The sequence below is a fragment of the Girardinichthys multiradiatus genome, chromosome 12 (assembly GCF_021462225.1).
Source record: "Girardinichthys multiradiatus isolate DD_20200921_A chromosome 12, DD_fGirMul_XY1, whole genome shotgun sequence".
Lineage (NCBI taxonomy): Eukaryota > Metazoa > Chordata > Actinopteri > Cyprinodontiformes > Goodeidae > Girardinichthys > Girardinichthys multiradiatus.
The window spans coordinates 39,990,300-40,015,048 of NC_061805.1; the positions used below are offsets into that span (position 1 = coordinate 39,990,300).

Sequence of the window (24,749 nt, forward strand, 5' to 3'; positions counted from 1 at the left end):
TTTCTAAAGACCTTCTGTGAAGTACAGCAGGATAGGAGCATGCCAATGCAGACATTTAACAAAACAATAGGAAAGAATTGCAGCACTGGAAGGCTGACTTTTTTAATATAAAGCGTGAAAGCACATTCAGAGTTATTACTGTTCAAAAGGCGACTTTGAAAGTTAAGGAGGATAACAGAAACAGCTGCTGGACTGAGGTAATGTGTCTGAGAGCTATAGAGGTTAGCACCTGGTTCAGCTTCACCACTAATCAAACAGATTACCTAATGAGAGAAACCCTTCTGACCAGAAACCAGAAAGGCACAACCATATGTCTTAAGTCCTTAATATCTCTCCATTGGCTTTCTTTCTCATTGATTTGAAAGTTTTAAATCATCTAGCCCCATCTCATTTATGACATCTTCTTCACCCACACGCCTTTAAGAGAATTCTGGTCAATCAACTGTTTTCTCTTTGATATTCCAAACAATCTAGAGGTGGCCGGGACCCCAAAAAAAATTATAAATAGCTTACCTTTATTATCATGGTCTGAGCAGTGCAGACAATAGATTTTAAAGTCTTAATTTTGTTTGCCCTTTGACTTGAGTACATCAAAATAACTAAACACTCATGAAACTATTTAACGTAATATTTTGTTACCTTACGGTCTAAAAAGATCTAGTAAAATGAAACTTTCTCTAAGGGACAGAATAATCAGACTAAACTGAAAGGTTTTTAAATAAAACTGTCTGACAAGACAGAGTTGGGGAAGGTACTGTTAGTTGTTAACACTTTACACCATATGTCACCACAAGATCAAGTATATGGTAACAAAAAAGAGAGGCACTGTGAAAATTTTGGCTAAAGCCAATTGAGCCCAAAATGTTATTAAAGACTACATTCTGGCTATTACTTTCAGTTTCAGTTGTCTTTAAGATCTGACCTTTTGATTCCACGTTTCTAAGAAGTAAAACACATTAAAGATAAACTATGTGTCACAGGTTGCTTATCAGACCGAGTCATTTTTTAACCACTCAAAAATTGATAAACTTAAGTTATTAACCGCATTTATGCATCACAGTATGATTTTTACTAAACATAACTGCTGGTTGAGTTGTTTATAGCTCAAAATGGTTTGAGTACATAGTTTATTTAGTTTTATTGTATTTTACTTATTGTTTTTATGTTGTTGTGGGTTTGACAAAATTATGTGACGCTCTTGTCAACTTTTATTGTTTTTTTGTTTGTTTGTTTTTTAAAATCAGATTTACGCATAAATTGGACATTGATGTTCTACAGAAGACACCAGAAACTGGAACTCAGTGTAGCCTAAACGTTTTATACTGACTTCCAGTTACCTTTTACGTCAGGTATCTTCCAGTAGACAATTCTTCTGCTCACATATTGTGAAACCACAGGTGCGAACTCTTTCTAAATTTTATAAGCACCGTAGGCTTCAAACCGACTATATACTGAGGTATCCTGGTTATCATAACATAAAGACACACGCAGCTCGTTATACAAACCGTGCTGTAATGTGAACCACCAGAATTGAGCTCCATCAAACTAAAATAAGGTACATTTTGTAGAGTAGCGGAGCTACTTACCAAGTTGAATGCGGTGCAATTTCGAATGTCTTCTCCTCCACCAGTTAAATATTTTTTCTCAACAAAAAAAAAAAATACTTTTAAAGCCAGGAAACAACACTATTAGTGGCTACAGCCTGGAAGTTACGGTCACCAGAATTGTTATTTAAAAAGGGTGAAAAGGCAGCTTTTAAAAGACCGGAGCGCTGCTGCCGCCTCTCCTCAGCCTGTCTTGTCGATGGTTCAGAAGGCACGCGAGAATGAATGCCAGCTGTGAGTGCGCGCGCGCTGCGGTGCCACCAGGGCGAGCTCGCGATGCCATGTGCCGTTACCAAAATAAAAAAAAAAGGTTGACACAAGCTGAAAACGAGGGGGCGGACCGTAACACAGAGCACACAGCAGAGCAGAGGCGGGAGCAGTGGAGATAATTGAGCAAGTCCTAATCCAAAACCAGCTGCGTTTTGTGTCCATGCGCCCCCTGATGATAAACAGGAGGAGCTGCAACAGGAGCAGACAGGTTAATTGACAAAGGTTGGCTGTCACTTCGCGGAACACGTTTACAAGTGACACTAATTAGATTAAAATAGTAAGACACTTATGTTACACCTTGATTAAACTGCCTTAAAGCCATAGCAAATAAAAGCGCAATGACAACTTTATCAAGGTACCTTAATTGATACGTCCGCAGGTGTGCTGTGTCATCACAGACAAACCTGTGACCTTTAATTTCACAATCTTGTAATAAAGTTCCCTATCTACATGAACCAAGGTACATAATGTTAATCGCCCAGGCAACCAGTAAAAACACACGCAACTGAATGAATGAATGTGACTGCAATGACGCAACAGCACTGCCTTAAAACATATCTTCCACTAACAATATGTCGGTTTGATATTCTGAGTAAATCGGTTTCTTTATGAAGTTCTGACGGTTTAATTTTGATTTTAAAATATGGGTTGTTTCCTGTCTGTAATGGTTGAGAGAATGCCAAGAATGTGCAAAGCAGTAATCAAAGGGGGGTTATTTGGAAGAATATAAAATATAAAAGATATTTCACAATTATATACTATATAATTAGAGACTATACTTTTGCTTCATATCTTTGATGTCTTCACTGTGTATCTAGAATGTAGAAAATAAGAAAAATAAGAAAAAGATATTAATGAAAAAGGTGTGTCCGGCTTCCTCCCACAGTCCAAAAACATGACTGTTAGGGCAATTTAGAGAGACCAATTAACCTTAGGTGTAAATGAGTGTGTGCATGCTTGTTTGTGCTGTGTGTGTCTGTGTTGCCCTGCGATAGACTGGCGACCTGTCCACGGTGTACCTCGCTCCCCGCCTCCTGCTGGAGATAGGCATCAGCTTCCCTGCCATCCACTATGAAAGAAGCGGTAGAAAATGACTGACTGTTGTCCAAGAAATATCCACATGTGAATTCACTGTAAGAAAAAACTATCATCTTTGCCTCGTCTGTTCATTTACATCTCAGAACCCATCAGTAAAAGCCAGTATATATTTTCTGCATCAATGTTATCAGAAGTATCATTGAACTTGTATCTATTACAAATGATCTGTGATATTTTTGAAACATATAACAAAATGAATAACTGAACACAAGTTGCGTTTTGTATCACTCTGTTATATTTAATCAACTTTTATATAAATTTCGTACCATAGATATGCAATACATTGTTGTTTTTAAGCAAATATATATTATCCTTTCAGTTTTACAAACTGTTGCAATCTGTACAATCATCTAATGTGGCTACTAAATGAAATTCATTTTTCACAATGAAACTGTCACTTAAAGATGAGACTTTGTTACAAATGTATCAAGTTGAGCTGAAAACAAATCCAGATGATTTTCTTGAATACTGCTTTCAAAATAATGTATAAACATCAACGAAGAAAATATCACCAAAGCAACTGTTGAGAACATAACAGAGAGTGAGCTGGGAATGTTTCATGGACAGCTGAACAGATGTATGTCATCATAGGCAACATTTGGCACAAACAGAATTAAATTTAGCATTTCAAAGGATAATTTAACAATCAGAGCATTATTGATCCAACCTGTTAAAACACATCTGCTTTTGTTGTATGCATTAAAACTTATTTTAAAGCAGAGAATATGATGGAGGTCTTTACTTTACCTACAGGCAGACAACAACAGCCTAGCACTGTAAAACATCGAGACTACTTTATAATGAAAGAAACCAGTAGATGAATTACATCATAGATTTGTGGATGGCAGTAAATAGATGATGATATGTCAAAGCCCTTACTGTCCTACAGTTGTTTGTGACGTTTCTTCAAAAACTGCTGCAGCTATTTCATCTGACATCTGAAAGAACATCTGGGGAAAAATATGTGAAAGAAATATTAATAATCCAGTAAAATGCTACAAATATCTCCTTCCTTATTAAATCCCAGTTATGGTTTGTGTAGGCACTGAGGTGACAAGTAGCTAGGTGCAGCAGTGTTATTTAAGGACCTCAAAGGGAAAATGTGCTGTTCAGAGGGAAGGATGCAAATTTCCTCCAGCTGCAAAACGTTGTGGAACAAGGAAATTAAAATGTTCATTTTGTGCACATGGATCAGTCTCATCAGCGTTGCTCTCAAGTGTGCAAAAACACTCCTCAAATCACTGTGCAACACATTCTTGCATTCAAATGTGCTCACACATGCAGGGAAGTAAGGAGAGAAACCACATTGTGTCCCTCCCTTCTCTTCTGGAAAACAGAGTGTGCATGCAAACCCTACAAAACATTATCTATGATGGGACGAGGCAATGATCATTAGCTATGCTCATGAGTCCCACTGAATGTTGGAAAGCAGGGAGTGAGGAAGTCAGACTGGTGTCACGTAATTCCCAGGAAAAGTCCCAAAAGTATGCGTCCGTTCTGACGTACCTGCAGACAGTACACGTGGTCACAAAGCAGAAACAAAGAAAACTGATTACAGGTTTGACATTTATCATAACAATAAAACATGTGATGTTTCATGGTGTCCAGTAGAGGGGCCTCTGACACAAAAATACTTTAACCTTCATGTAGTTTAATGTTCTGTCAAATTTGTATTGTTTTAAAGTCACTTCTTGCTAATATGACCCTGATACAAAAAGTTTAATGTAACAGAAACTGTGGAAATGATTCTGCTAACCAATTATTAACACATGTTGCATAAGACACAGTGTTGGCTCTGTGCATGAATTGTATATTAAAAAAAAAAAATTATATATATATATATTTTAGAAAACCAAGAAAGAAAACATTTTCCTGTCTTTTGTGTCAGGCTATTCGCAAACTATGTTTTAAAACTTGTAATTAGGTTTATCCCATCTATAAAACATGACCTTTTTGGTTATAAAATGCTGCTTTAGCTTGTTCACAGATAGTATAAACCTAAAATTGGGCTTAAAAAAGTTTGTTCTGGGCGGAATAACCCAGTTCAGGTTTGATCAGTCTGTTAAGAATATAATTTGTATTTAAAATGATAAACTAGAACTGATCAAATGCAGTCTGGAGTCTTAAAAAAACTGCATAATTGCCCTGGTGTATGGCCATATTTTCTTACAGTGCTTACTCGTACACAGCACATGGGGGCGCTCACTCTCCCACTGACTATTACGGGAACAACTGACAGGTAACTTTTTTGGGGGTACCCTCCTTTGGTGCCCTGGGTAAAGAGCTACATCAAACATATTAACGACTGCCACTGATGAGGACCCACAGTTACACATATTTAATATACAATCTCTGAAAATGTGCTGAAAATGTTTTCATTCAGTATCGTAAACCATAATAGTGCAAGTGATCTGTTTACCATTTCACAGCAGTCATGCGGCGTTGCGTAAGACTGTGATGTCCTGACATCATTTCCGAAATGGAAAGTTGCTTAGTCAGCAACTGTCGCTGATTTAGTTTAGGTGTGGTTTTTTTTTTTTTTCAACCTAAAAAGGTGAAATATGTCTAATTTATGGAACACCTTAATAACTTGTCCGCAATTATTTAGAGCATAAATATATTCAACATGTTAGGTACAACTTTCAGAATTTCTTTTCTGGCATTTAGCCATTTTACTACTGTGATCAAAAATGATTATGTGTCTTTTTATAAAGTGTTTGTATGTATCTGTTTTTAAAATGTTTATTAAACAGTTAATGTAAGAAATGTCACATTACATAACCCTGACACTAGATGGTGCAATTGAACTTTCTTTTTCCAGAAAATTGATCTTTGTGGTTCATTTGGTTTGTCCTACATTATATAGTTTTAAAGAACAAGTTGGTTGGGTTATTATGGGTTAAATAACCCACAGTAAGACAAACATTAATTTTAAGTAATGTTAACAACAAAGGTTAATTACCTACAAACCAGCCGTCATCACATTTTTCCATCACTTGCACAATGTCCCCTTCTATGAGCTCCAGCTCATCTGCATTCTGGGGCCTGTAGCTGTAAACAGCTTTATACCTACAGTTGAAAAACCAGATAAAAACAAACAGTATTAGGGTACACCAAAGTTTCACCTAATCCATGATACGTGTTCTGTTCAGCAAAGTTAAAAAAGAGACATACGGGTGGCCTTGCCCCACTATGGAACCAGGATTGTTCTGTGCCTGTGAGCTGATGTGTGCATTAGAAGGAGTATACAGGCTTGGTATTGCACCCTGGGGGGAAAACAAACTTCATGTTAGGTAATGTGACATTGTAAATATTGCTGTGTCGACACAAACAGGGAGAACACAAGTGTAGGCATGCTGTGATTTCTGAAGGCAGTTGTGAGAGCAGACCTGTGCGGGACCCGTGTATCTGGGAGTGTTCACTGAGGGAGCTCCTGCTCTGTGCACGGACGCTGAAGACTGAGAAGAAGGTGAAACTGCTCTAACTGTGGAGTGTGCTGCAACCAAGTTGCTGTTTTGGTTGGTGGGGAAAGCCATATTATGGGAGGTGCTGTGGGGAAAACGAAAGGGTGACTGTGTCTGGGTGAGGGAGCGTGACTGTGAGCCAGGGCTGCCATACGGGACAGGTGAAGATGGTTTCAGGGGGGAGTGCTCAGGTTTGGGGCTAAGGGAAGGGGGGGTGAAAAAGGTCAGTGGTGACTGCGGGGATGGGGAGTGGAGCGGACGTCTCGGACTCTGTGGTCCGGGGGAGATGGGAGACGTGGGACTCGCTGAGTAGTCATCCGTGGAGTATTTGGTGCGGGGCATCTTGTTGACCTGGACATAACTGGCCGGGAAGATGCCGCTCCGGCTTGTTCCAGAGATCCTGCCCTCAAACCACTTATCATCAACGCGCCTGGTTATGCAAATCACCTCACCCTACCAGGGAAGGAACAGAATTATGAAATGTTACTTCAGATACAATATTATGGTGATTCTGAGGTGCAGAACTCAAACTGTTGTTTTTCTGTTGAGTGAATGAGCTTTTTACTGGAAATCTTTCCAAAAAACAAATATATTTAATTAGACTTTAAAGACTTTTAATATTTAAGTCAGAAAAGTAAGTAAAGTTTGTTTATCAAATGCTTTTCACACACAAAACTGTCACAAACGCTGTACACAAAACAAAAAATAACTATTAAAATGAAGTGCCGTAAAAGCCAATAAAAAGATAAAATAACACAGTAAAAATAAACAGGTAGTTAAAAATGCACGTAAAAACAAACATTAATAATTTTAACACGATAAGGCATGTAGAGTCGCTTGTTTTTTTGTTTTATTTTGCAGTTTCTCTGAGCATTGCATGGTCTGATTTTGGGTGCATTTGCTGGAACATTATGCCCTTGAAGGACTGGCAGCTGCCTTAAATGTTATCTCCTTGTTAGCAATCTCTCTGACTAGAGAATGATGGACTTCAAATTGTTGGGCAATGAGCTAAATAACCTTCCCAGATATATAGGCAGCGACAATTGCTTCTCCAACATTAATGGTGATGTAGAAAGAAAACTTTTTTACCAACTAGAATACAACAGTGAACTTGACTGCATTGTTTAATAACCAGGATGTAAGCACAATGCATGCAATTGACTTTGAAACTGTCTATATGATTGGACTTTATATTTCTGTATATAAACTGAGTATGTTTGTCTTGTAAACTGCCTTGAGATGGCATTTGATGTGATTTGACTCTGTATAAATAAAGTGAAAAAAGGTCTTTCTAGGTTGACATGTAACACTGTACATGCTCCAGGTCGGCACGTAAGAAAAATCAACCAAACTGGAATTATGTCAATATTTCAGACTATGAAAATTTAAAATGAACATTTTGGAAAGAACATGAATGAAGCAGTAATTCTGCAGAGTAATACAACAAAACCAAAAAGACAATTAAAACATTCCTGTTTTAGTTAATGTGTTTGCTATGTCTCCCAAAGTTGAGGGATCTAGTGTGCTTTTGTTTTTTTGGTGACATTTCTGTTAATTGCATTTTCTAAAAAAAACATCTAACATACACTTTATTGTAAAACACATCACACACAAACCACAAAGAAACTAAACAGTTCAAATTAGATGTAAATACCAACCTCTTTATCACTGTTAATTCTGAACTTGTCAGATAAGGACAATATAGGATTTATCCACAAAAAAAATAAAACAGTGATAATAATAATATTAACTAATAAATAAATAAAAAACAAACAACTAACTTTAGACAACATAAAGATCATTTCTCAAATAGAGAAAAAATAAGTATATATCCCAACTCAGAGCTTTTTAATCTGAATTGTCCAATTAGTAATTTTACATACTCCTATCAAACATGTTTAGGCATATATATATATATATATAGTGAAATTCTGTCAAATTAAAGATTGACTAGATATGAATTCATATGCACACATCAATATATGCAGTTGAAACCCGATATTTACGTACACTGTATAAAAAGACAACCTTTTTCCCACACTGTGACATTAAGTCAAACTAAACGTTCCCTGTTTAAGATCAGTTTGTATTACCAAAAATATTTGTATTTGCTAAAGCCCAGAATAATAAGAAAGACAATGCTTTAGACACCAGTTCTGACAGGGGGGAATGGGGCAAAAATAAAGACAAATGTTGTAAAAGGCAGTCTTATCAAAGTCAAGGGAAATGTTTGTAAACTTCTGGATTTGAAAAAACGTAAAACAAAAATCTCTCTAAAATGTTCTTTTAATATTCTGTCATTTTAGAAAATAAAAGTAGAAGCAGCTTTTAGTTCTTATGCTCCACTAGTCTGGAATAAACTCCCAAAAACTGTAAAAGCACTGAAACCCTTCCTTTAAATCAGGATTAAAAACTTATTTGTTTAGAATGGCCTTTGACTGTGCTATCTAAACATTATTATTTAAGTTTTCAGTCCAAATTTCCTTTCATTTTCTTATCAATCATTTTATCATACATTTTTATTCTTTTTATTATCATCTTAATTATTCATTTTGATTTTCTTTAATTATTTGTGTTCGTTAATTATTTAATTACTTTTATGTCAATGTAATGTGCCTGTCCTATTATGTCTCTTTATCTTTTTTCATGTGCAGCACTTTGAATTGTCTTGCTACTGAAATGTGCTATATAAATAAACTTGCCTTGCCTTACCTGTATGCACTTGGCCTACAGATGATTCAATTTCACATCAGTCTGTTCAAATCTATTTTAAAACTATAAAAATGTTGTTCAGACATTCCTGGTTTCTGTGCTCTGTAAAATCTTTCTGTTGATGCTGTTAAATTGTTTTACTCAACATATTAAAATACACAAGGTTATTTGTTCTTAGTATTTAAACAAAGATTTTTTCGAGATTATACATACAATTTCTGTAAAAACCAAAAATAAAAATGTCTGCTTGTTTCAAGGAAAAAGATTGTGTTTTGGTTAATATATTGTTTTAGTTTGGAATTTAACCAGGTCAACAAACTCTAACTTTTTTTTAAATTTCTAAACAGTTGTTCCTAAACAGCATCTTTGTATATGGGAATACAATGTTTGGAGTGATTTGTGATTAAAAATGTGAGTTGCATTATTCAACACTGGTAACTGATCATGATCATTTATTTAGTTTATATTTTATATGCAATTTCCAGCAGAATTATCACATGTAGAATTTTATTTTTTAAATACTTTGTCAATTTTTACTTTAATCACCTTCAAATTTACTTCAATATTTGCTTCAGTGTCTTCAGAAAAATGTATGCATGTTTGTAACCCTGAAAAGCTTTTCATTTTGGTTCTCTGGATGGTTTCAAGTTTTTTCAAATAACTTTATGCTCAAATTTCAGATAAGTATTTCTCTCCTCTATGAGTACAGTGTTCTGTATATAGCAGAAAATACAGCATATTCTGTAGTAAGAATAAGTTTTTAGCAAGAATCCTGAAACGTCTTATGAGTATAACAAGAAAAAAACAAGCTCGTCTGGGAGGCATTTAGCTGGAGTCCACTGCCCTTTAATTGCTTCTGCATCCCTGGCCTTGTACCAGCACAGTGAGTATTTATAATCCCTCCACTTTGTCATGGATTAAACAAACAACACCTGACCATATAATGAGTTTGTGCTGAGCTGGTGGGTGGATCTTATTGCAAAGCCTTGCTAGCTGATTATTCCTTTTTCCAGACACTAAAAAAAGCTGACAAACTGTTCCAAAAGTTATTAAACAGGCTTTTCCATAAATTCCAACAAAACCTTCACTTTGATTTAATGCACTGGATTCACTGGACAGAAACTCTATCTGTATGCTTAGTCCTACTTTAAAACTTTAGCTTTGATTTGTCTTTTTTCTACAGCAATGAAAACAGTGACGAAGACCTACTCACTTTACGAAAGGAAAGCTCAACAGGTAGGTCAGCGTTGAAGTTATAAAGAGCTACAGCTTCCCCATACTCCAACACCTGGAGAGTCGGAGACTTTATAGGCGTCGGCCTCTCTGTGGGAGGCAGAACCTGAAATAAAAGAAAGTTATTACTTGGCTATAAAATTTATAATGCTTTACAAAAGTATACATACCCCTCAAAGTTTTTCGCATTTTGTCAAACTTGAATCTGATTGGAATTAGATCGACACAAAGGAATGCTCAATTTATAAGACGAGGGAATAAGGTACAAAATTTAACTGTTTTATTAATAATCTAAAAGGTTTGGCATGCATATGTATTCAGCCCCTTTACTCGGATAACCCTTAACAAATTCCAGTGTAACCAATTACTTTCAGAAGTAATCTAATTAGATTACTCCCATGTGACATTCAATCTCAGTTTAAAATCAGCTGTTCTGTGAAGTTCTCTGAGATTTGTTAGAGAACATTAGTGAACAAACCTCATCATGAAGATCAAGCAACACAGCAAACATATAAGGGATAAAGATGAGTTATGTTATAAAACAATGTTCCAACCTTTGAACTTCTCATAGGCCTTTCTAAAATCTAAAAATGGAAAGAGTATTGCTGAAATTCCACCAAGTCATGGCTGTGCACCAAAACTGACAGCCGGAGAAAGCAGAGCATTTATCAGAGGAGCAGTGAAGAAGCCACTGGTAAAACTGAAGCAGCTGCACTGATCCGCATCTCAGATGGGAGAATATATTAGCTGTGCACTCCACAAATGTGGCTTTTACACCTTTTTGTTGAATAGAAAGCCAAAAGATGCCTTGTTTACAGTTTGCCACAGCCATGTAGGGATTTAGCCAAAATGGAAGAGATTGCTAAAATGAAACTAAAATCTGTTACTAAGAGTGACATAAAACACTGCACATCATCCTGAACACACCATCACCATATTGAATGTAGGAGGTGGCAGCATCATACTATGGAAATGCTTTTCTTCATCAGGGACAGGGAAGTAGGTCACAGTTCATGGGAAGATGGATAGAGTCAAGTAGAGCGAAATCCAGGAAGAAAACAAGTTAAAGGCTGCAAATATCTTGAGACTGGGGCATTCATGCTCCAGCAGGACAATGACACTAAACAAAAAGCCAGAGCCAAAATGAACTGGTTTAGATCAAAGCATATTAATATCTTAAAACAGTCCAATCAAAGTCCAGACCTAAATCCAATTGGGAATTTGTGGCAATATTTGAAAGATCAAACATATTCTATCCAATTGAACTGAGCTTTAGCTATTTTGATAATAAGTTAGGGCAAAACTTTCAGCCTCTATAGATGTGCAAGACTGGTGGAGACATAGCCTAAAAAATATGCAGCTTTAACGTTAGCTATAGGTGGTTGTACAAAGTATTGAGTAGGGGGTTCCTTTGCAATTATACACTGTTTTTTGCAGGTCTATCACATAAAATACTTTTGCAAGGCACTGTACATTCATGGGAAAAAAATAAAGGACGGCAAGCAAAAATTTACCTCTACATAAGAAGTTGGGAAAATACCAGCTCTCCCATGATGCTCCCCTTCAAGCCAGTTGGCATCTACCTGCCTGTGGATGTAAACAATGTCGCCTTTCTGCAGTGTGAGCTCCCTGCATACAGCACAAGAGCACAGGAAACATATGTTATGTAACACAACAGAAAAAGCTGAACAACTATTACAAATCAGTCAGTCAGTCATTTTCTACCACTTATTCCATAGTGGGTCGCGGGGGAGCTGGTGCCTATCTCCAGCAGTCTATGGGAAAAAGGCAGGGTACACCCTGGACAGGTCGCCAGTCCATCACAGGGCAACACACAAACAACCATGCAATCATACATCTAAGGGCAATTTAGAGTGACCAGTTTACCTAACAGGCATGTCTTTGGACTGTGGGAGGAAGCCGGAGTACCAGGACCTTCTTGCTGCAAGGCAACAGTGCTACCAACTGTGCCACTGTGCAGCCCTATTACAAATCAGTATTGCGAAAATAATTTAGCCTGCAAACTTGATCTCAAAGTTGTAGTTGAAATGTAGGTGATCACATTAAAAAGATAAATTTGCATTGATTATGCATCTCACCTGGGTGACTGAGCCTGGAAATTAAACTTGGCTCTTGCAGCTTTCATCTACAAATGCAAAAACCTCTTTTAAATCATGAAAAAGACTTGCATTTATCATGCTGACATTTAATTTGCACTGGTTTTGCATATTCTGGCTTTTTAGATCAACAGAGAATAGAAAAAACATACCTTTTTTTCTTCTTTTTTTGACTGGGGCTCCATGGTTTCATTTGCAGGGTACAGACGTCCTACTGAGGAACACAAAGGCATAAAGGTATGAGAGGAGCCTGATATATACACTGCTTTGTTTGGCTTAAGTTGTTTTTAATGTGTGGCTATCTTAAGGCCATTGCAGCCTTAACAAAGGCTAAAGTTCAGAAGGATGCTTGAACTTCCCCGGAAAAAAAATCCTAGATAAAGCTAATCTTTAATCAGGTCTTCCGAGTTTCACTTCCTATTTTTGCAAGCTTCCTCCCCACCCATTAACAGCTGTTTCTGAAGGAAAAAACTGCTAAGGTTTTCCACAATCTCACGACTGTGTTCGCATGAGAGCAATGGCAGGAACAGAACATGAGCAATATAGTAAAACCATGAGACCATCAGGATATATTAGATTACTTAAAGCTTTCATCAAATTTACTGGATGAGTGGCCTGGTTTCTAAAAATGTCAAGAAAAGGGCATTCAGGAGAGAGGAAAAGCCTAACAACTTGTGGACAATAAAAGACAATAAATTGATTGTTGTTTTCAAAATCAACCTCTATTCTCATATGTGTTTCTGTCCAAAAAAGGTTTGAATACATTTTGTTTTTACCATGATCAGGAGCAAAGGTCGATGGTAAGGCACCGGAACGCTGGGTGGGCTGGTTAGATGTTGATAGATTTCTGGAAAAGTAAAGAAAGTATGAGCCTTAATTAGTTCCATTAATATCTCTAAATCTTGATAATAGGGTTGCAAATGACAACGAAGAGTAGAAACATTATTATAAATATAAATTAGGCATGCGCCAATTAACGTCATCGAGTTGTTAAAGAGTTAAGGTATCAAAGCTGGTAACATTTTCTGTCACAGTGTAGTTTAAAGTGCTCTCAACAAGAGTTCATAGGTAGTGCGTGAGGGTCCAAAATTTTTTTTATGGAACAGAGTAAAGCAGTGCTGGCCCCCCACAAGTTGCTTCACACTGATGGATTATTACACTTTTCCCTTGCTTTCAAGGACAAATTTGGTTCTTTGAGAGTACTTCTGGTTGCAACAAACAGAAAGTAATGAGTTTGAAAACTAAATGTTTACAGCATTGTGAATATAAAATGTAATACATTGTTTTTCCAAACTCAACAAACAATCATTTTCATTATGGCCCTGCCTATCTCCCGTTCCTGGTTGGGTCCTCATCTGCAACAAAACATAACTACAAAATGTTCTGCTTAAGCCTGTGTGTCAAAATCAAAATAACTATAAGCAAATGTTGAGATAACACTATTAACTGTAAAAATAAATATGTTATATTATTTAAGCAGCACTAGGAATAATAGCAATGAGATAATTTCATACATCTTTCTTTTAATTTTTTTTTTCTGCAAGTGCGGTGATACCATGAAACTGTAATAGTTTTATTTATCTAACATTGAGTCAGATTTATGTTAGAGGCTGACTTGCACCAGTCCATGCCCATGGCCAAATACTTTCCTTCATTTTCTCTGTGCAGTTCCTCTGTTTGCAGCTGACTGTGATAAACTGAATAAGGATGAAACATATATAAGAAAGCTAAAAGAGCCGTGAACCACCCTGACGTTGAAAATCTGGATCCAATAATAGCCATGACCACAATAATGACTCAGTGTGTTTCTGGGATGAGAACTGACTTATAAACCCAAAAATGTTCAGCCTGCCTAACCTTTTTAAAACTAATTTGCTTTGTTTGAGACAGTGTAGCTCTGTTTGTGCTTGCAGCTGCACACCCCCTGCTGAGAAAAATCCACAAGGCTGTGTGTTTTACATTTACACATCTACAGCAAAATCCCCTCAAGACTGGAAAAGGTCATAGTCCATGTGTTCAATTTAGCAAACAACAGCGACAATCATCCAGGAATGCATTGCCCACAAGGTGAGAAATGTGGAATGCTGACCTGCTCTGTCAAGAAACAGATACTGAAATTAAACCTGGTTAGCATGACAGCTTTAACTCAGAAAGCATACAAAAGGTAGTTAATAGATGCCAAGCCATTTATTAGAGTGTTGTTTTGTAGAGCTACAGTTCTGGAATTCCTGAAACAGCAGGAGGACTTCAGGAAGGCAATGACGCAATATCAAGGAAGATTAGGAGGGGAGTTACATTCAGAAGCAAGCTTTTGTGTAGGGGATTTTCTATGAGCCGTTTCTATAATATGCCTATTTGATTTAAGCCAAAAAATATCAAGGATAAGCAAGTTTATTTATGTAGCACCTTTAGTACAAAGGGCAATTCTAATGGGCATTACAAGAAATCAAAGTAAAGTCAAGTTCTTCACAATTTAGTTAAATGAGAGCTCACAATGTCAGTATGTTGAGTGTTAAATTGCAAATTTAAATCCAGAATTTAAATTGAGGTTTTATTCTAATCTTTACCGTTACTCAGAGTCAATTTTCCTGGTGTTGGTTAGAACTCTAGCAGCATCATTTTTGATGAGCTCCAGCTGCCTGATTAGGTTTTTTACCAGCAAAGACAACTGCAGTAATCTAACCTACTGAAATTAAAGACATGCACCAGTTTTTCTGCATCCTGTTTTGACAGAATCCTTTATTCTGGCAATGTTTTTAAAATGATCTTAAGCGTATTTATTTGACAGAATGAATGTGCTAAATTTGCTAAAATATAGATCTGCGTATGAAATAACACCAAGGTTACTTGCATGCCTTACGACCTTTGGTCCCACTGAATCAAGTTGAGCAATGGTCTTTAAGCTGGAGGAAATTCTGACCCATCAAGCCACTGATATTATGTAGTCACTGACTCTGTGACTGTACTTGAGTAGGGTCATGGAGTGACCCTAGTCAAGTAAAGTTGTGTCCTTTCAACCTACCCGGCAGGGGATGCTCTATAGTCTGAACTAGAGGTATCTGTAGGTGGTAAATAAAAGTGGCCCAAGAATGGTCTTTTGAGGAACCTCATAATTCATTTTTGTTCCCCAAGTTGTAAATTATCCAAATGGCACAAAGCGGGCTTTGTTTACCAAATAAGATCTGATCCGGTTTAACACAGTACCAGACAATCCCACCCATTTTCCAGTCTGTCACTCATTATGTTATGATCCATCAGTTTTAAATACAACACTGATATTAAGGAATACCAAGGCAGAACTTCTAGAACCAAATATCATTCAAAACATTTACCAATGCAGCCTCCTTGCTGTCAAACCGCTGATTGCCAAGCTTTGATGAATCATTAAAACAGTAACATGGATAGAACAGGACACATGTGTAACCCTCCACATGTTTTAACACTAAGCATATCATTTTTGATACGATATTTCTGAGACCTCTACCTCTCTAATGGGTAAATATGTAAATGTGTTGCTAAAGATATTTTACATATTCTCTATAAAAACTTTGAACAACATAGGACTATGTCTATGCCTATATCTTGGCTCAGACTTAATATACTGTAGAGTTTGAAATTCTACAGTATGTTACATCTATAGGACAGTACAAAAACATCTAAACTCACACAAATACAGTAAAAAAGGTTTTAAAGCTAACACTGAACAAAATGACACATGCCATTTCTTATATACTTGCCTACTTTGATAAAATGGTTATATTTGTATGCTGTTTTTGACTAACCTGTGGTTGGTGGTGCCAGCCTTTGGAACATCTACTGAGTCCCTGCCTGTGGCCTCCTGTAAGCAGAGGGAACACTGTGTGAGCACACAGTTTGTTCACTGAAGAGGCTCTCAGTCTTCTGTATGTTCTCACAGTTCAGAGGAAATCTCACAACAACTCAGACAAAGTAGAGGTGCTGACCACTCCCAGTTGAGCAAAGGAATCCCCTGGGTCCTATCCTCCTCAGCTAAAAACTGCAGCACTGCTCTTGGTTTGTCTGGGCTGCCTGTGAGTTTCCGTGTGAATAAATTATATAAAAATTAAACAAAGCACTTGACTAGAAATTTTTCTACAAGTTGCTCTGAAGTTAAAAAGAGAAAGTAACAATCAATTTAAACAAAAAAAAGTTTTTTGTTTTTTTTTTACTGAAAGGTCTACATTTGCTGTGGAAAAGTTGCAAGCAAGTGTATCAGAAAGCAGATCAATCTGAGTATAATTCAAGCAGGAAGTTCTTAGGCAATCTTGCAGGTCAGACAGAAAAAGGATGTCCATATTCACAGCTAGCAAGCAAAGTGATCGCGCAGCTTTCATTGGGGATATGGGAGGGAAGGTGTGCCAAATCAAAGTTCTGCTAAATCAAAGTGGAACAGCTGGGGGAGTGGTCCTTAGCAAAGAAATTCAGTAGGGGGGCTCAGTACCTCACCCCGGCCTCGACGCTGCTTCTTCTGGGAAAGAGTCCTCTCCAGGCCCTGAATCTCCGAGTCCAGCTCAGCTTCAAACTGGCTCAGCTCAGACTGCAGACTGGCCTAAGCCCCAGCAATTATAGTGTTGGAATGCAAGAATAAAATACTACCACACAGCCTGAGCTAGTAATTTCCTCTCTAAACTTAAAAAAGTGAAATATTTTTAGCATGAATTAGGAAAAACTAGATTTAGTTTGTGTTGTAGATGCTCACCTCAATGGAAGGAGATTTTGGCTTCTCAGACTGTCTCTTCTGGGACAAAAGAACCTAAATAAGGGGGAAAAAAACGCACAGCAGTGGATTTTTGGCCTCAGATTGAAGCTTAACTTGCTCATAAAAACGATCACATTATGGTGTACCATAAGCAATTTTTACTGGATTTTAAGCCCAAATAACAGCTGGGTAAAATTTTAAGTAAACTAGAATAAATTTGATTATTAGATAAGTCATAAACCTTATTAACAAGTATTTAATCTAAAATTGGTATAAAAATGCTGAAATGAAAACAGTTCTAGTAAATAATTGACAAATCCTTATCATGGACATGAATGTTATGATCATTAGGAGCACAGGTTTGAATTTATCACACATTCTATCTCCCTCCCCCTCCATGTTAGACCTATGTCATGGCGAACAACTGCAAGGACTTTATGTAATTAGGTGCACAGGTTTGGATTCAACATGGATTTTCTCATGGAATTACAGTACCACTGATGTTTTGTGGGCAACTGTGGCTCAGTTAGAAGTTGCCTTGCAGGTTGTTGGTTCGATCCCAGCTTCCTCCTGTCATTTGCCGATGTTCCCCTGAGCAAGGCACCTAACCCAAAGTTGTCTACTGATCTATGTATCATGTGTGAATGTTTGTGCATTTGAGAGTGCAAAATACTTCTTAGCAACTTGCACCTCAACCACATGCTTTTCTGCAACCAGTAATAAAACGGGCATAGTTCTGTCTGCATATCACTCTTCTTGCTAGAACTGGTAGAGTTATTTTTAATTGGTTGCATTCCTGTTACGGAATTGGGTTTTAAGCATAGTCTACATTTTTTCAATAGGGTTTAGATTGGGAAATTTAATATACTCCTTCTAAAAAAGTTTCTGATGCGTTTTGGGGATCACTGTCCCTTTGGACCGCTGAGCTGTGTCCAGTTTTTAAACATCATAATCAAACTCATTAAATAAAGGTAAACTGGTTATGATGTTCAGGAACAACCCAAAAAATCACCATGGCTCAAGCCAGCCATGAACCAGAAGCCCCTGGACATCAATTGTCTCTTTCCATTGTGAAGCAAATTTAACATCTATGTGAACTGAGAGAGTGCGAACCTAAAAAGACACCTCTGCTCCAAGTCAACATACTGAAGCTGAGACAAAGATTGAGCCATTTGGCCTTAAGGAAAAAGAACTATGCTTAGAGGACATAAGATGTGGCTTTCAAAGCAAAGAATGCAACAGCAACTTTCAAGCATGGTGATGGCAGCACCCTGTGGTAGGACTGTTTCACTGCCAGCTGGACAAAATGGGTGGAATAATAAGGAAGGAGGATTACCTTTAATTTTTTTAACTTCACTTCAAACCAACTGAATCTTGGACTTAATTTGTTGCTCGAGCAGAGCAATGACCCCAAACACACATCAAAACTTGTTTAAGAAAGTATGAACCAGGCCAGCATGAAGCTTCTTGAGTGACCCCAGTATTCGCCGTATAAAAAATGTGTTTTATTATGATTAAAAGCAGGTTCCATGCCAGGAAAAACCAACCAAGTAAAATATACTCCATCATGATAATAACAGTGATCAAATATCCGACCAGTTATACCAGGCACTTGCAGGCAACAAGCAGCATTTGTTTTCTCTACAACCTGCAAAGGGACATTTATCCATATATTGGCCAGGGTGTATGTATGTTTGAGACTGTGTACATATTTTTGACCCTGTGTGTGTGTGTGTGTGTGTGTGTGGGGGTGGGGGGGGGGGGGGGGGGGGGGGGGGGGGGGGGCGGGGAGGAATCCACAGTAAATTTAAATATGTGCATCCAAGTCTTGCTTTAAAAAATCTCTGAAGTAGAGTGTTGTCTAACAATTTTAGATAAAAATAACTGTTTAATTGCATAATGAAAATCAAAAAAATACATCCATGCCAACTATTACTGCATGTAGACTCAAATGTACATGTCAGTATTTTTAAAGCAAAACACATATTAAGAAGCTGAGTGTGTGTGTCCTGTCTGTCTTCTAGAACAAGGTTGGAGAGTAAAAGGTTGCTTTAAGCCAATATGGCACAACATGACTGGGCACCCTATAAATTTAGAAACTCACAATAATAAAAAGGACAATTTCCAAAATGCAGAGATATTCAAAGTCCAATATTTACTGCTTACCAGAGCATATTTTGGACTCCAAGGAAAAAATCAACAGTTTTTTTTTTTATAAACTCAACAATATATCTTTCACTCTCATTCTCAACAAAGGCCTGACACTTTTACTACCCGGTTCTATGAAACATCACTATAAAAGGCATTGACGCTGAGAACCACAAACTAATTGGTCACTTTTTTGCAAAACCTTGGCTGAAACCACCTCTCTGAATGCCAGACTTACACGAGTCATCCTGTCTACAATGTCACACTAAAGCAGCACAACACCTGATATGGTCTGTGAGCTGCTTTTCTAAGCACCGTCAAGGGGATGCAATATTGTTTATAAAGACAAACTGAAATAAGTCCCCAATGCTGCAAGCAATTATGCACCAGAGGAGGTTCACACAATAATACAGATCACAAGACCCATCAGCTCCGGGGGGGGGGGGGGGGCCTCTGCAGCTCCATGGGGAGGGTGTTTAAATCCATGCATAAAAGAAACAGCATAGAAATAACAGCGCTGAATTACAGCGAACTGAAACTGCAAGAATAATCGAATTAGAATGTAAAATAAATGTTTCACAGACACCACTCAGTCCAAAATCTAATAACTGGCAAAGATCGTGCCCATTCTTGTTTGAAAAAATTTAAAAAATCTACTGAACCCACTAACTAAAAGACCTGAGCTTATCTTGTAGTAAGAAACCATTAGTGAACACTGAAAAAACGGAGGTTGTTGCATTGCATGAGAAGATGTAATCTGAGGAGTTACACTATAATCCTTGAAAAAAGGATGCCCGTGAGCTCCTCACTGGGAAAACAGATTCCAAACAATTACAGCGAATAGAGCCAATAACAACTCTGGATCTATTCAAAGACCGAAGACTTACATGGGAATCCTGAGCTGGAATCAGAGCTTTATCCGAGTCTATATTTAAAGTGTGACAGTATAGGAGGTCCTTACCTGGCTGTTACTCACTGAAGCGGAGCTCTTTTCAGGTTCAAAGTCGAATATGCTTCTAGGTTGAGGGTGTTGCTTTCCAGGGTCTGACAGCTTATCTACATCCTCACTCCTAAAACGTAGCACCCCAACACACAAACACACACAGAGGCTCATCACAGGCACACACCATAGACCATAGACACACCATGGCTTTGTGAGTGCCTGTAACAACAAATCCAAACTTGTCTTTCCAGCACATTTTCCCTGAACAGGATTTAGCCCAAATATTTAGTTGGTATTCACATTCAGCTACACTTTGTATGATGTAGGAAAACATTAGCATGGGTAAGATTTATATTTGGTTTCTAGTTGCTGAATTAAAGTCAACCCAAACTTCAGCACAAGGAAGCGCCATATTTCTACAGCCCTGACTGACATAAAATGTAATATTTCTTTGTTCAGATGAGGAATTTCAGTTTTTTGCAGTTTTCTTTTTCATATGATAATTGTTCTGTATATTAAGCTTAATGAATTATTAAACCATTGGTTTTTCTTTGGTTGCTTACAATATATTCCTAAATGTTTCATGTTAGTTTATCATTTCAAAAACAACAGACAAAGGGTAACAAAAACACCCTCTTTAAGTCCCTTGTTACACTGAGTCAGTGCCGCACGAAGCAAGGCTAGCTGTTTCTCCTGTTCAGATGTATACAAAAAAGACGCTAGCTGTTGTAGCCTAGGTGCAGGGCATGCTTTAACACCCTGGGCATAGAAACACAAGGGTACCTAAGCACTGACTTTTGGGGACCCAATTTTAATGACATTCACAGACCATAGTAAAACCTTACAAGAGAAATCTACCAGTAGACACCACTGTCATTTTTGTCAAATCACTAGTTCATCTGCTAACGTTAAATTCATTGTGTAAGAATCTCTTCTGAAAGTGAAAATCCATAATTTATTCTAACACTTAGTTTAATATATGACTCCAGTCATTTAATGTACACCCCAGTTAATTTATAGATTTATTACATAATTTTGCATGCATCCTTGCTTTTAGTTCTGCATGGTAGTACAGCTTTTAGAACTGTTGCCAAGCAGCAAAAAGGTCTTGGGTTTAAATCCTGTCCAGGGTCTTTATTCGTGGAGTTTTAATGCTCTCTCTGGGTACCTCACCCCACAGTCCAAAATATGCATGTGTGTGTGTGTGTTTATGTTTCATTTTACTTTTTAATTGGTTCATTGAGCACCCTGCTGGATTTCGACCAGTCGCGTTAAAGTCTTTTGATTGATATCTGATGAACACCTGAGAAGCCAGTAAAAATTTAAACCATAATTTATTTACTCAAAAACATTCTGGTAGTGGCATTTTAGATTCTGATTGGCCTCCCTATGTTGGCCCCTTGTTCATTTCAGGATTCATTTTATAATTTTGGTTTCCATGTAATTTATGACCAGGCCCCATTAATACATTCTGAACCTTTTGAATCCTCTTTCTTCATCTAGGACTCTGGGGTCTTCGAGTCAAATGTTGTTGATGGTTCCACAAAGCCATTTTAAAAGCCGTACAAACTGCGCTTTTCAGGTGGTGGCTCTACGGCTCTGGAATGCTCTCCCACTGTCCCTATGCTGCACAGACTCCACAGAAGATGACCAAGATGACTTGGTTAGATTAAGGAAAGCATCTTCCTTCTGCAACCTTGAGAGAGCAACATGTACACGATCTGCTAGTATTTGCACATCAAAAATTATGATATATATTAAAGAATTATGCCAAGAATCCATATCAATTTTAAGTTAAATTTTGTGTTTCCGAAAATGTAATACACACGCTGTAAAGTAGGTTTCTGCCTTGAGCCGTTCTCATTTGTTTGCTTTGGCTCCAGGGCACCAGGTTTGATTTTCCGACCACAGTGAAATGACCAAACATGTAAACCTGGGCTATCCAAAGTGTGGCCAGGGGCCTTGGAGTAATTTTGTGTGGCCCCCAATCGCAGGTCCAGAATTTTATAAAGTTGGCCCTCCAACCTGATGCAGATGGCTACTTTTTGTTATTGTTTAGGGTGAAAGTTTTTAATGAAAAATGTATGTTTTCTCAAATAGAAAATGTTAGGTACAAAACAAAGTGATAAGTGTGTGCATGGTTGTTTGTGTGTTGTCCTGCGATGGACTGGTGACCTGTCCAGGGTGTACCCCGCCTCTTGCCCATAGACTGCTGGAGATAGGCACCAGCTTCCCCACGACCCACTATGGAATAAGCGGTAGAAAATGGCTGAATGACAAAACAAAGTGTTTTTTTCTTTAATTAGCTATGTTTTTGTGCTTTGGCTTAATATCATATTTTTGCTGCTGGAAATAAACTTAAAACATTTTCTAGACCAATGAAATAGAAAACATTCACCCCAAAAACTTTCTTCTATTAGGACAAACGTCTAAAACCCTTTTAGTAAACTACAATAATTTGTTCTTCATTTCATTTAAGCATTGAACGTTTAATTTATTGTTGAGCAATTAAAAAGAAAACAATTCATAATGAATTTAATTTGTGTTTTTAATTGGGGAAAAAAAAACATATGGCCCCTGAGTGCTTTCAACTTGCAGATTTTGGCCCGCGGTACAAATGTTTGGACACCGCTGATGTAAAGCGTTTATGACAGTGCTTAAAAGTATGAAGTGTTTCATAGCCTGTCTCATAGAGCTACTTTTGAGCCTGTCTTCTTGAAGCAAGAGCAACCAAAAGCCATCTAGTCAACCAGAGAATAAGTTACATCAAATCAAATGAACTCACCAGTCTGGCAGGGATCCGTAAGGTGTCAGTCTGAAGAGATTCGTGTCTCCTTCAATGGTTTTTTCTCTCTCTGCAGATAGCTGGAGTCCTGTGGATTAGTGAACCACAAAAGATGAATCCTAAAGCAAAACCTGATCCTGCACATCGATGATAAGCAATATGGTGGATCCACTCACGCTCTGGTGACCACCGCTCTGAATCCTCCAGCTCTAGATGAGGTAAGCAGAGAGAATGATTTGAAACTTTCCACAACAGTAAAATGCAGCAGTAAAAGCCACACATACTATTCAACAGCCCCTCAGGATAAGTACTACAAAAATGTAAAGTTAACTGAAAATTCTCCATTTGCAAAATCTTAAATGAACACTTTCATTAACAAGCTTTGCAATACATTCACTGATAAATTGTAGAAATGCGTTGGGACTAATGTGTTATGTTAAACACTATAAAACTGATTTAATGTCTTGTTTAAGAAAATTTGCCTTTTTACAGGATTTATAACATGTTTTGTTCAGTAAACCTATGCTAATAAATTCACGTGTTAAAAGTAGTCAACCACTTGAGTATTGCCATTATAGCAATACTTCTTACTAAAATGTATTTAGAGCTGTTTCATATTGCGGTATGATTGGTCTTCATTTGCAGTCATTACTAAAACCCTGCTTTTGTTGTCAGAAAGATGAGAGTGCGTTGCAAGTTGTGTCACGGCACCAGTGAAGATAAAACAAAATAGAGAATAATTGCTTTAACAACAACACTTCAATTCCTGCAGAAATCTCTGTGAAAACATCAGATGAAAGAAATAAATGACTAAGATTTGGCAGGGGCTGAGAAAAGAAGCTGGATTACTGTCAGACCCCATTAACAAAAATGCCAGAAGACTTCAAAACTCTTGTATTTTTGCCTCGGTAATCATTTATTTCCCTGATAATTTCCATAGAGTGTGACATATTGACAGAGTGGAATTTATTAAGTATTTGCATTTGTCAAAAAGAAGAGCAAGAGTTTCTCACCCTCTGGCTTCTTGTGAATCTGTCTGAACATACTCCTGTACCAGTCTCTAGGCTTGTTCACGCTCTGGTGCATGGAGGGAGGAGAACAGAGAAAGGAAATCAATCTGGTCATATTGTTGGATAATATTTTAATATGAAGTTCTGATTATTTGTCGTTTACCGATCTGGACGCGATGGGCATCCCAGTCTCATCGACTGGACCTATTCCTGAGAACTTAATAAGCCTCCCCTCGTTATTTGGGACCCAGCTATGTGGCAAAGTAGACGAGGCCTGGACTCCATTGGACAGTTCACCTGAAATACAGTCATATAAATCATATTATTCTGCTGTTTTGATTTAATACAGATTCAGTTTGACAAATAAATGAGTGATTAGGTCCAACAAAAACATAAAAACTGAGTTTACAGGTCCAATCAGATGTGCATGTCTGTTTGCATCACAGCTGCAGTTGTAGTCCTCATTATTTCAGCACAATTCCTCATCGTTCTTTTTTGCAAAAAAGTATGTGGTTTTATATAAGATTTGCAAACTTTTCATCAAACTTCACATAGATTGCAGCTTTTCCCTGCTATAACCCCAGTTTTCCTGTAAGGTCGGTATTATAAATGTTGGGTGAAATTCTCTGTTCTGGAAATATCAACTTT

The 24,749-nt window shown here is 37.5% G+C and overlaps 2 protein-coding genes across 10 annotated transcripts in view; both read right to left on the bottom strand.

The window, feature by feature from the left end:
* The window catches only part of pdlim2 (PDZ and LIM domain 2 (mystique)), a 46,016-nt gene extending 44,058 nt beyond the window's left edge, over positions 1 to 1,958 (bottom strand). Inside the window, exon 1 of the mRNA XM_047382568.1 lies at positions 1,587 to 1,958. The gene's annotated coding sequence lies outside the window, so the exon portion shown is untranslated. The remainder of the gene's footprint in view (positions 1 to 1,586) is intronic.
* Positions 1,959 to 3,184: 1,226 nt separating this feature from the next.
* Positions 3,185 to 24,749, bottom strand: part of sorbs3 (sorbin and SH3 domain containing 3) — a 35,968-nt gene continuing 14,403 nt past the window's right edge. For 6 of the 9 annotated variants that reach the window (XM_047381312.1, XM_047381311.1, XM_047381313.1 and 3 more), the window contains 17 exons: positions 24,265 to 24,398; positions 24,105 to 24,168; positions 23,268 to 23,300; positions 23,092 to 23,179; positions 20,325 to 20,433; positions 17,216 to 17,269; positions 16,958 to 17,065; positions 16,281 to 16,336; positions 13,275 to 13,345; positions 12,651 to 12,712; positions 12,481 to 12,527; positions 11,896 to 12,010; positions 10,362 to 10,487; positions 6,362 to 6,889; positions 6,147 to 6,238; positions 5,935 to 6,041; positions 3,185 to 4,478 (listed from right to left, as the gene is read on the bottom strand). In XM_047381312.1, coding sequence (XP_047237268.1) covers positions 4,417 to 4,478; positions 5,935 to 6,041; positions 6,147 to 6,238; positions 6,362 to 6,889; positions 10,362 to 10,487; positions 11,896 to 12,010; positions 12,481 to 12,527; positions 12,651 to 12,712; positions 13,275 to 13,345; positions 16,281 to 16,336; positions 16,958 to 17,065; positions 17,216 to 17,269; positions 20,325 to 20,433; positions 23,092 to 23,179; positions 23,268 to 23,300; positions 24,105 to 24,168; positions 24,265 to 24,398 — 1,856 coding nt within the window. In that variant the 3' untranslated portion in view covers positions 3,185 to 4,416. The remainder of the gene's footprint in view (positions 4,479 to 5,934; positions 6,042 to 6,146; positions 6,239 to 6,361; positions 6,890 to 10,361; positions 10,488 to 11,895; positions 12,011 to 12,480; positions 12,528 to 12,650; positions 12,713 to 13,274; positions 13,346 to 16,280; positions 16,337 to 16,957; positions 17,066 to 17,215; positions 17,270 to 20,324; positions 20,434 to 23,091; positions 23,180 to 23,267; positions 23,301 to 24,104; positions 24,169 to 24,264; positions 24,399 to 24,749) is intronic. The other 3 variants (XM_047381317.1, XM_047381315.1, XM_047381316.1) reach the window with 3 other exon arrangements.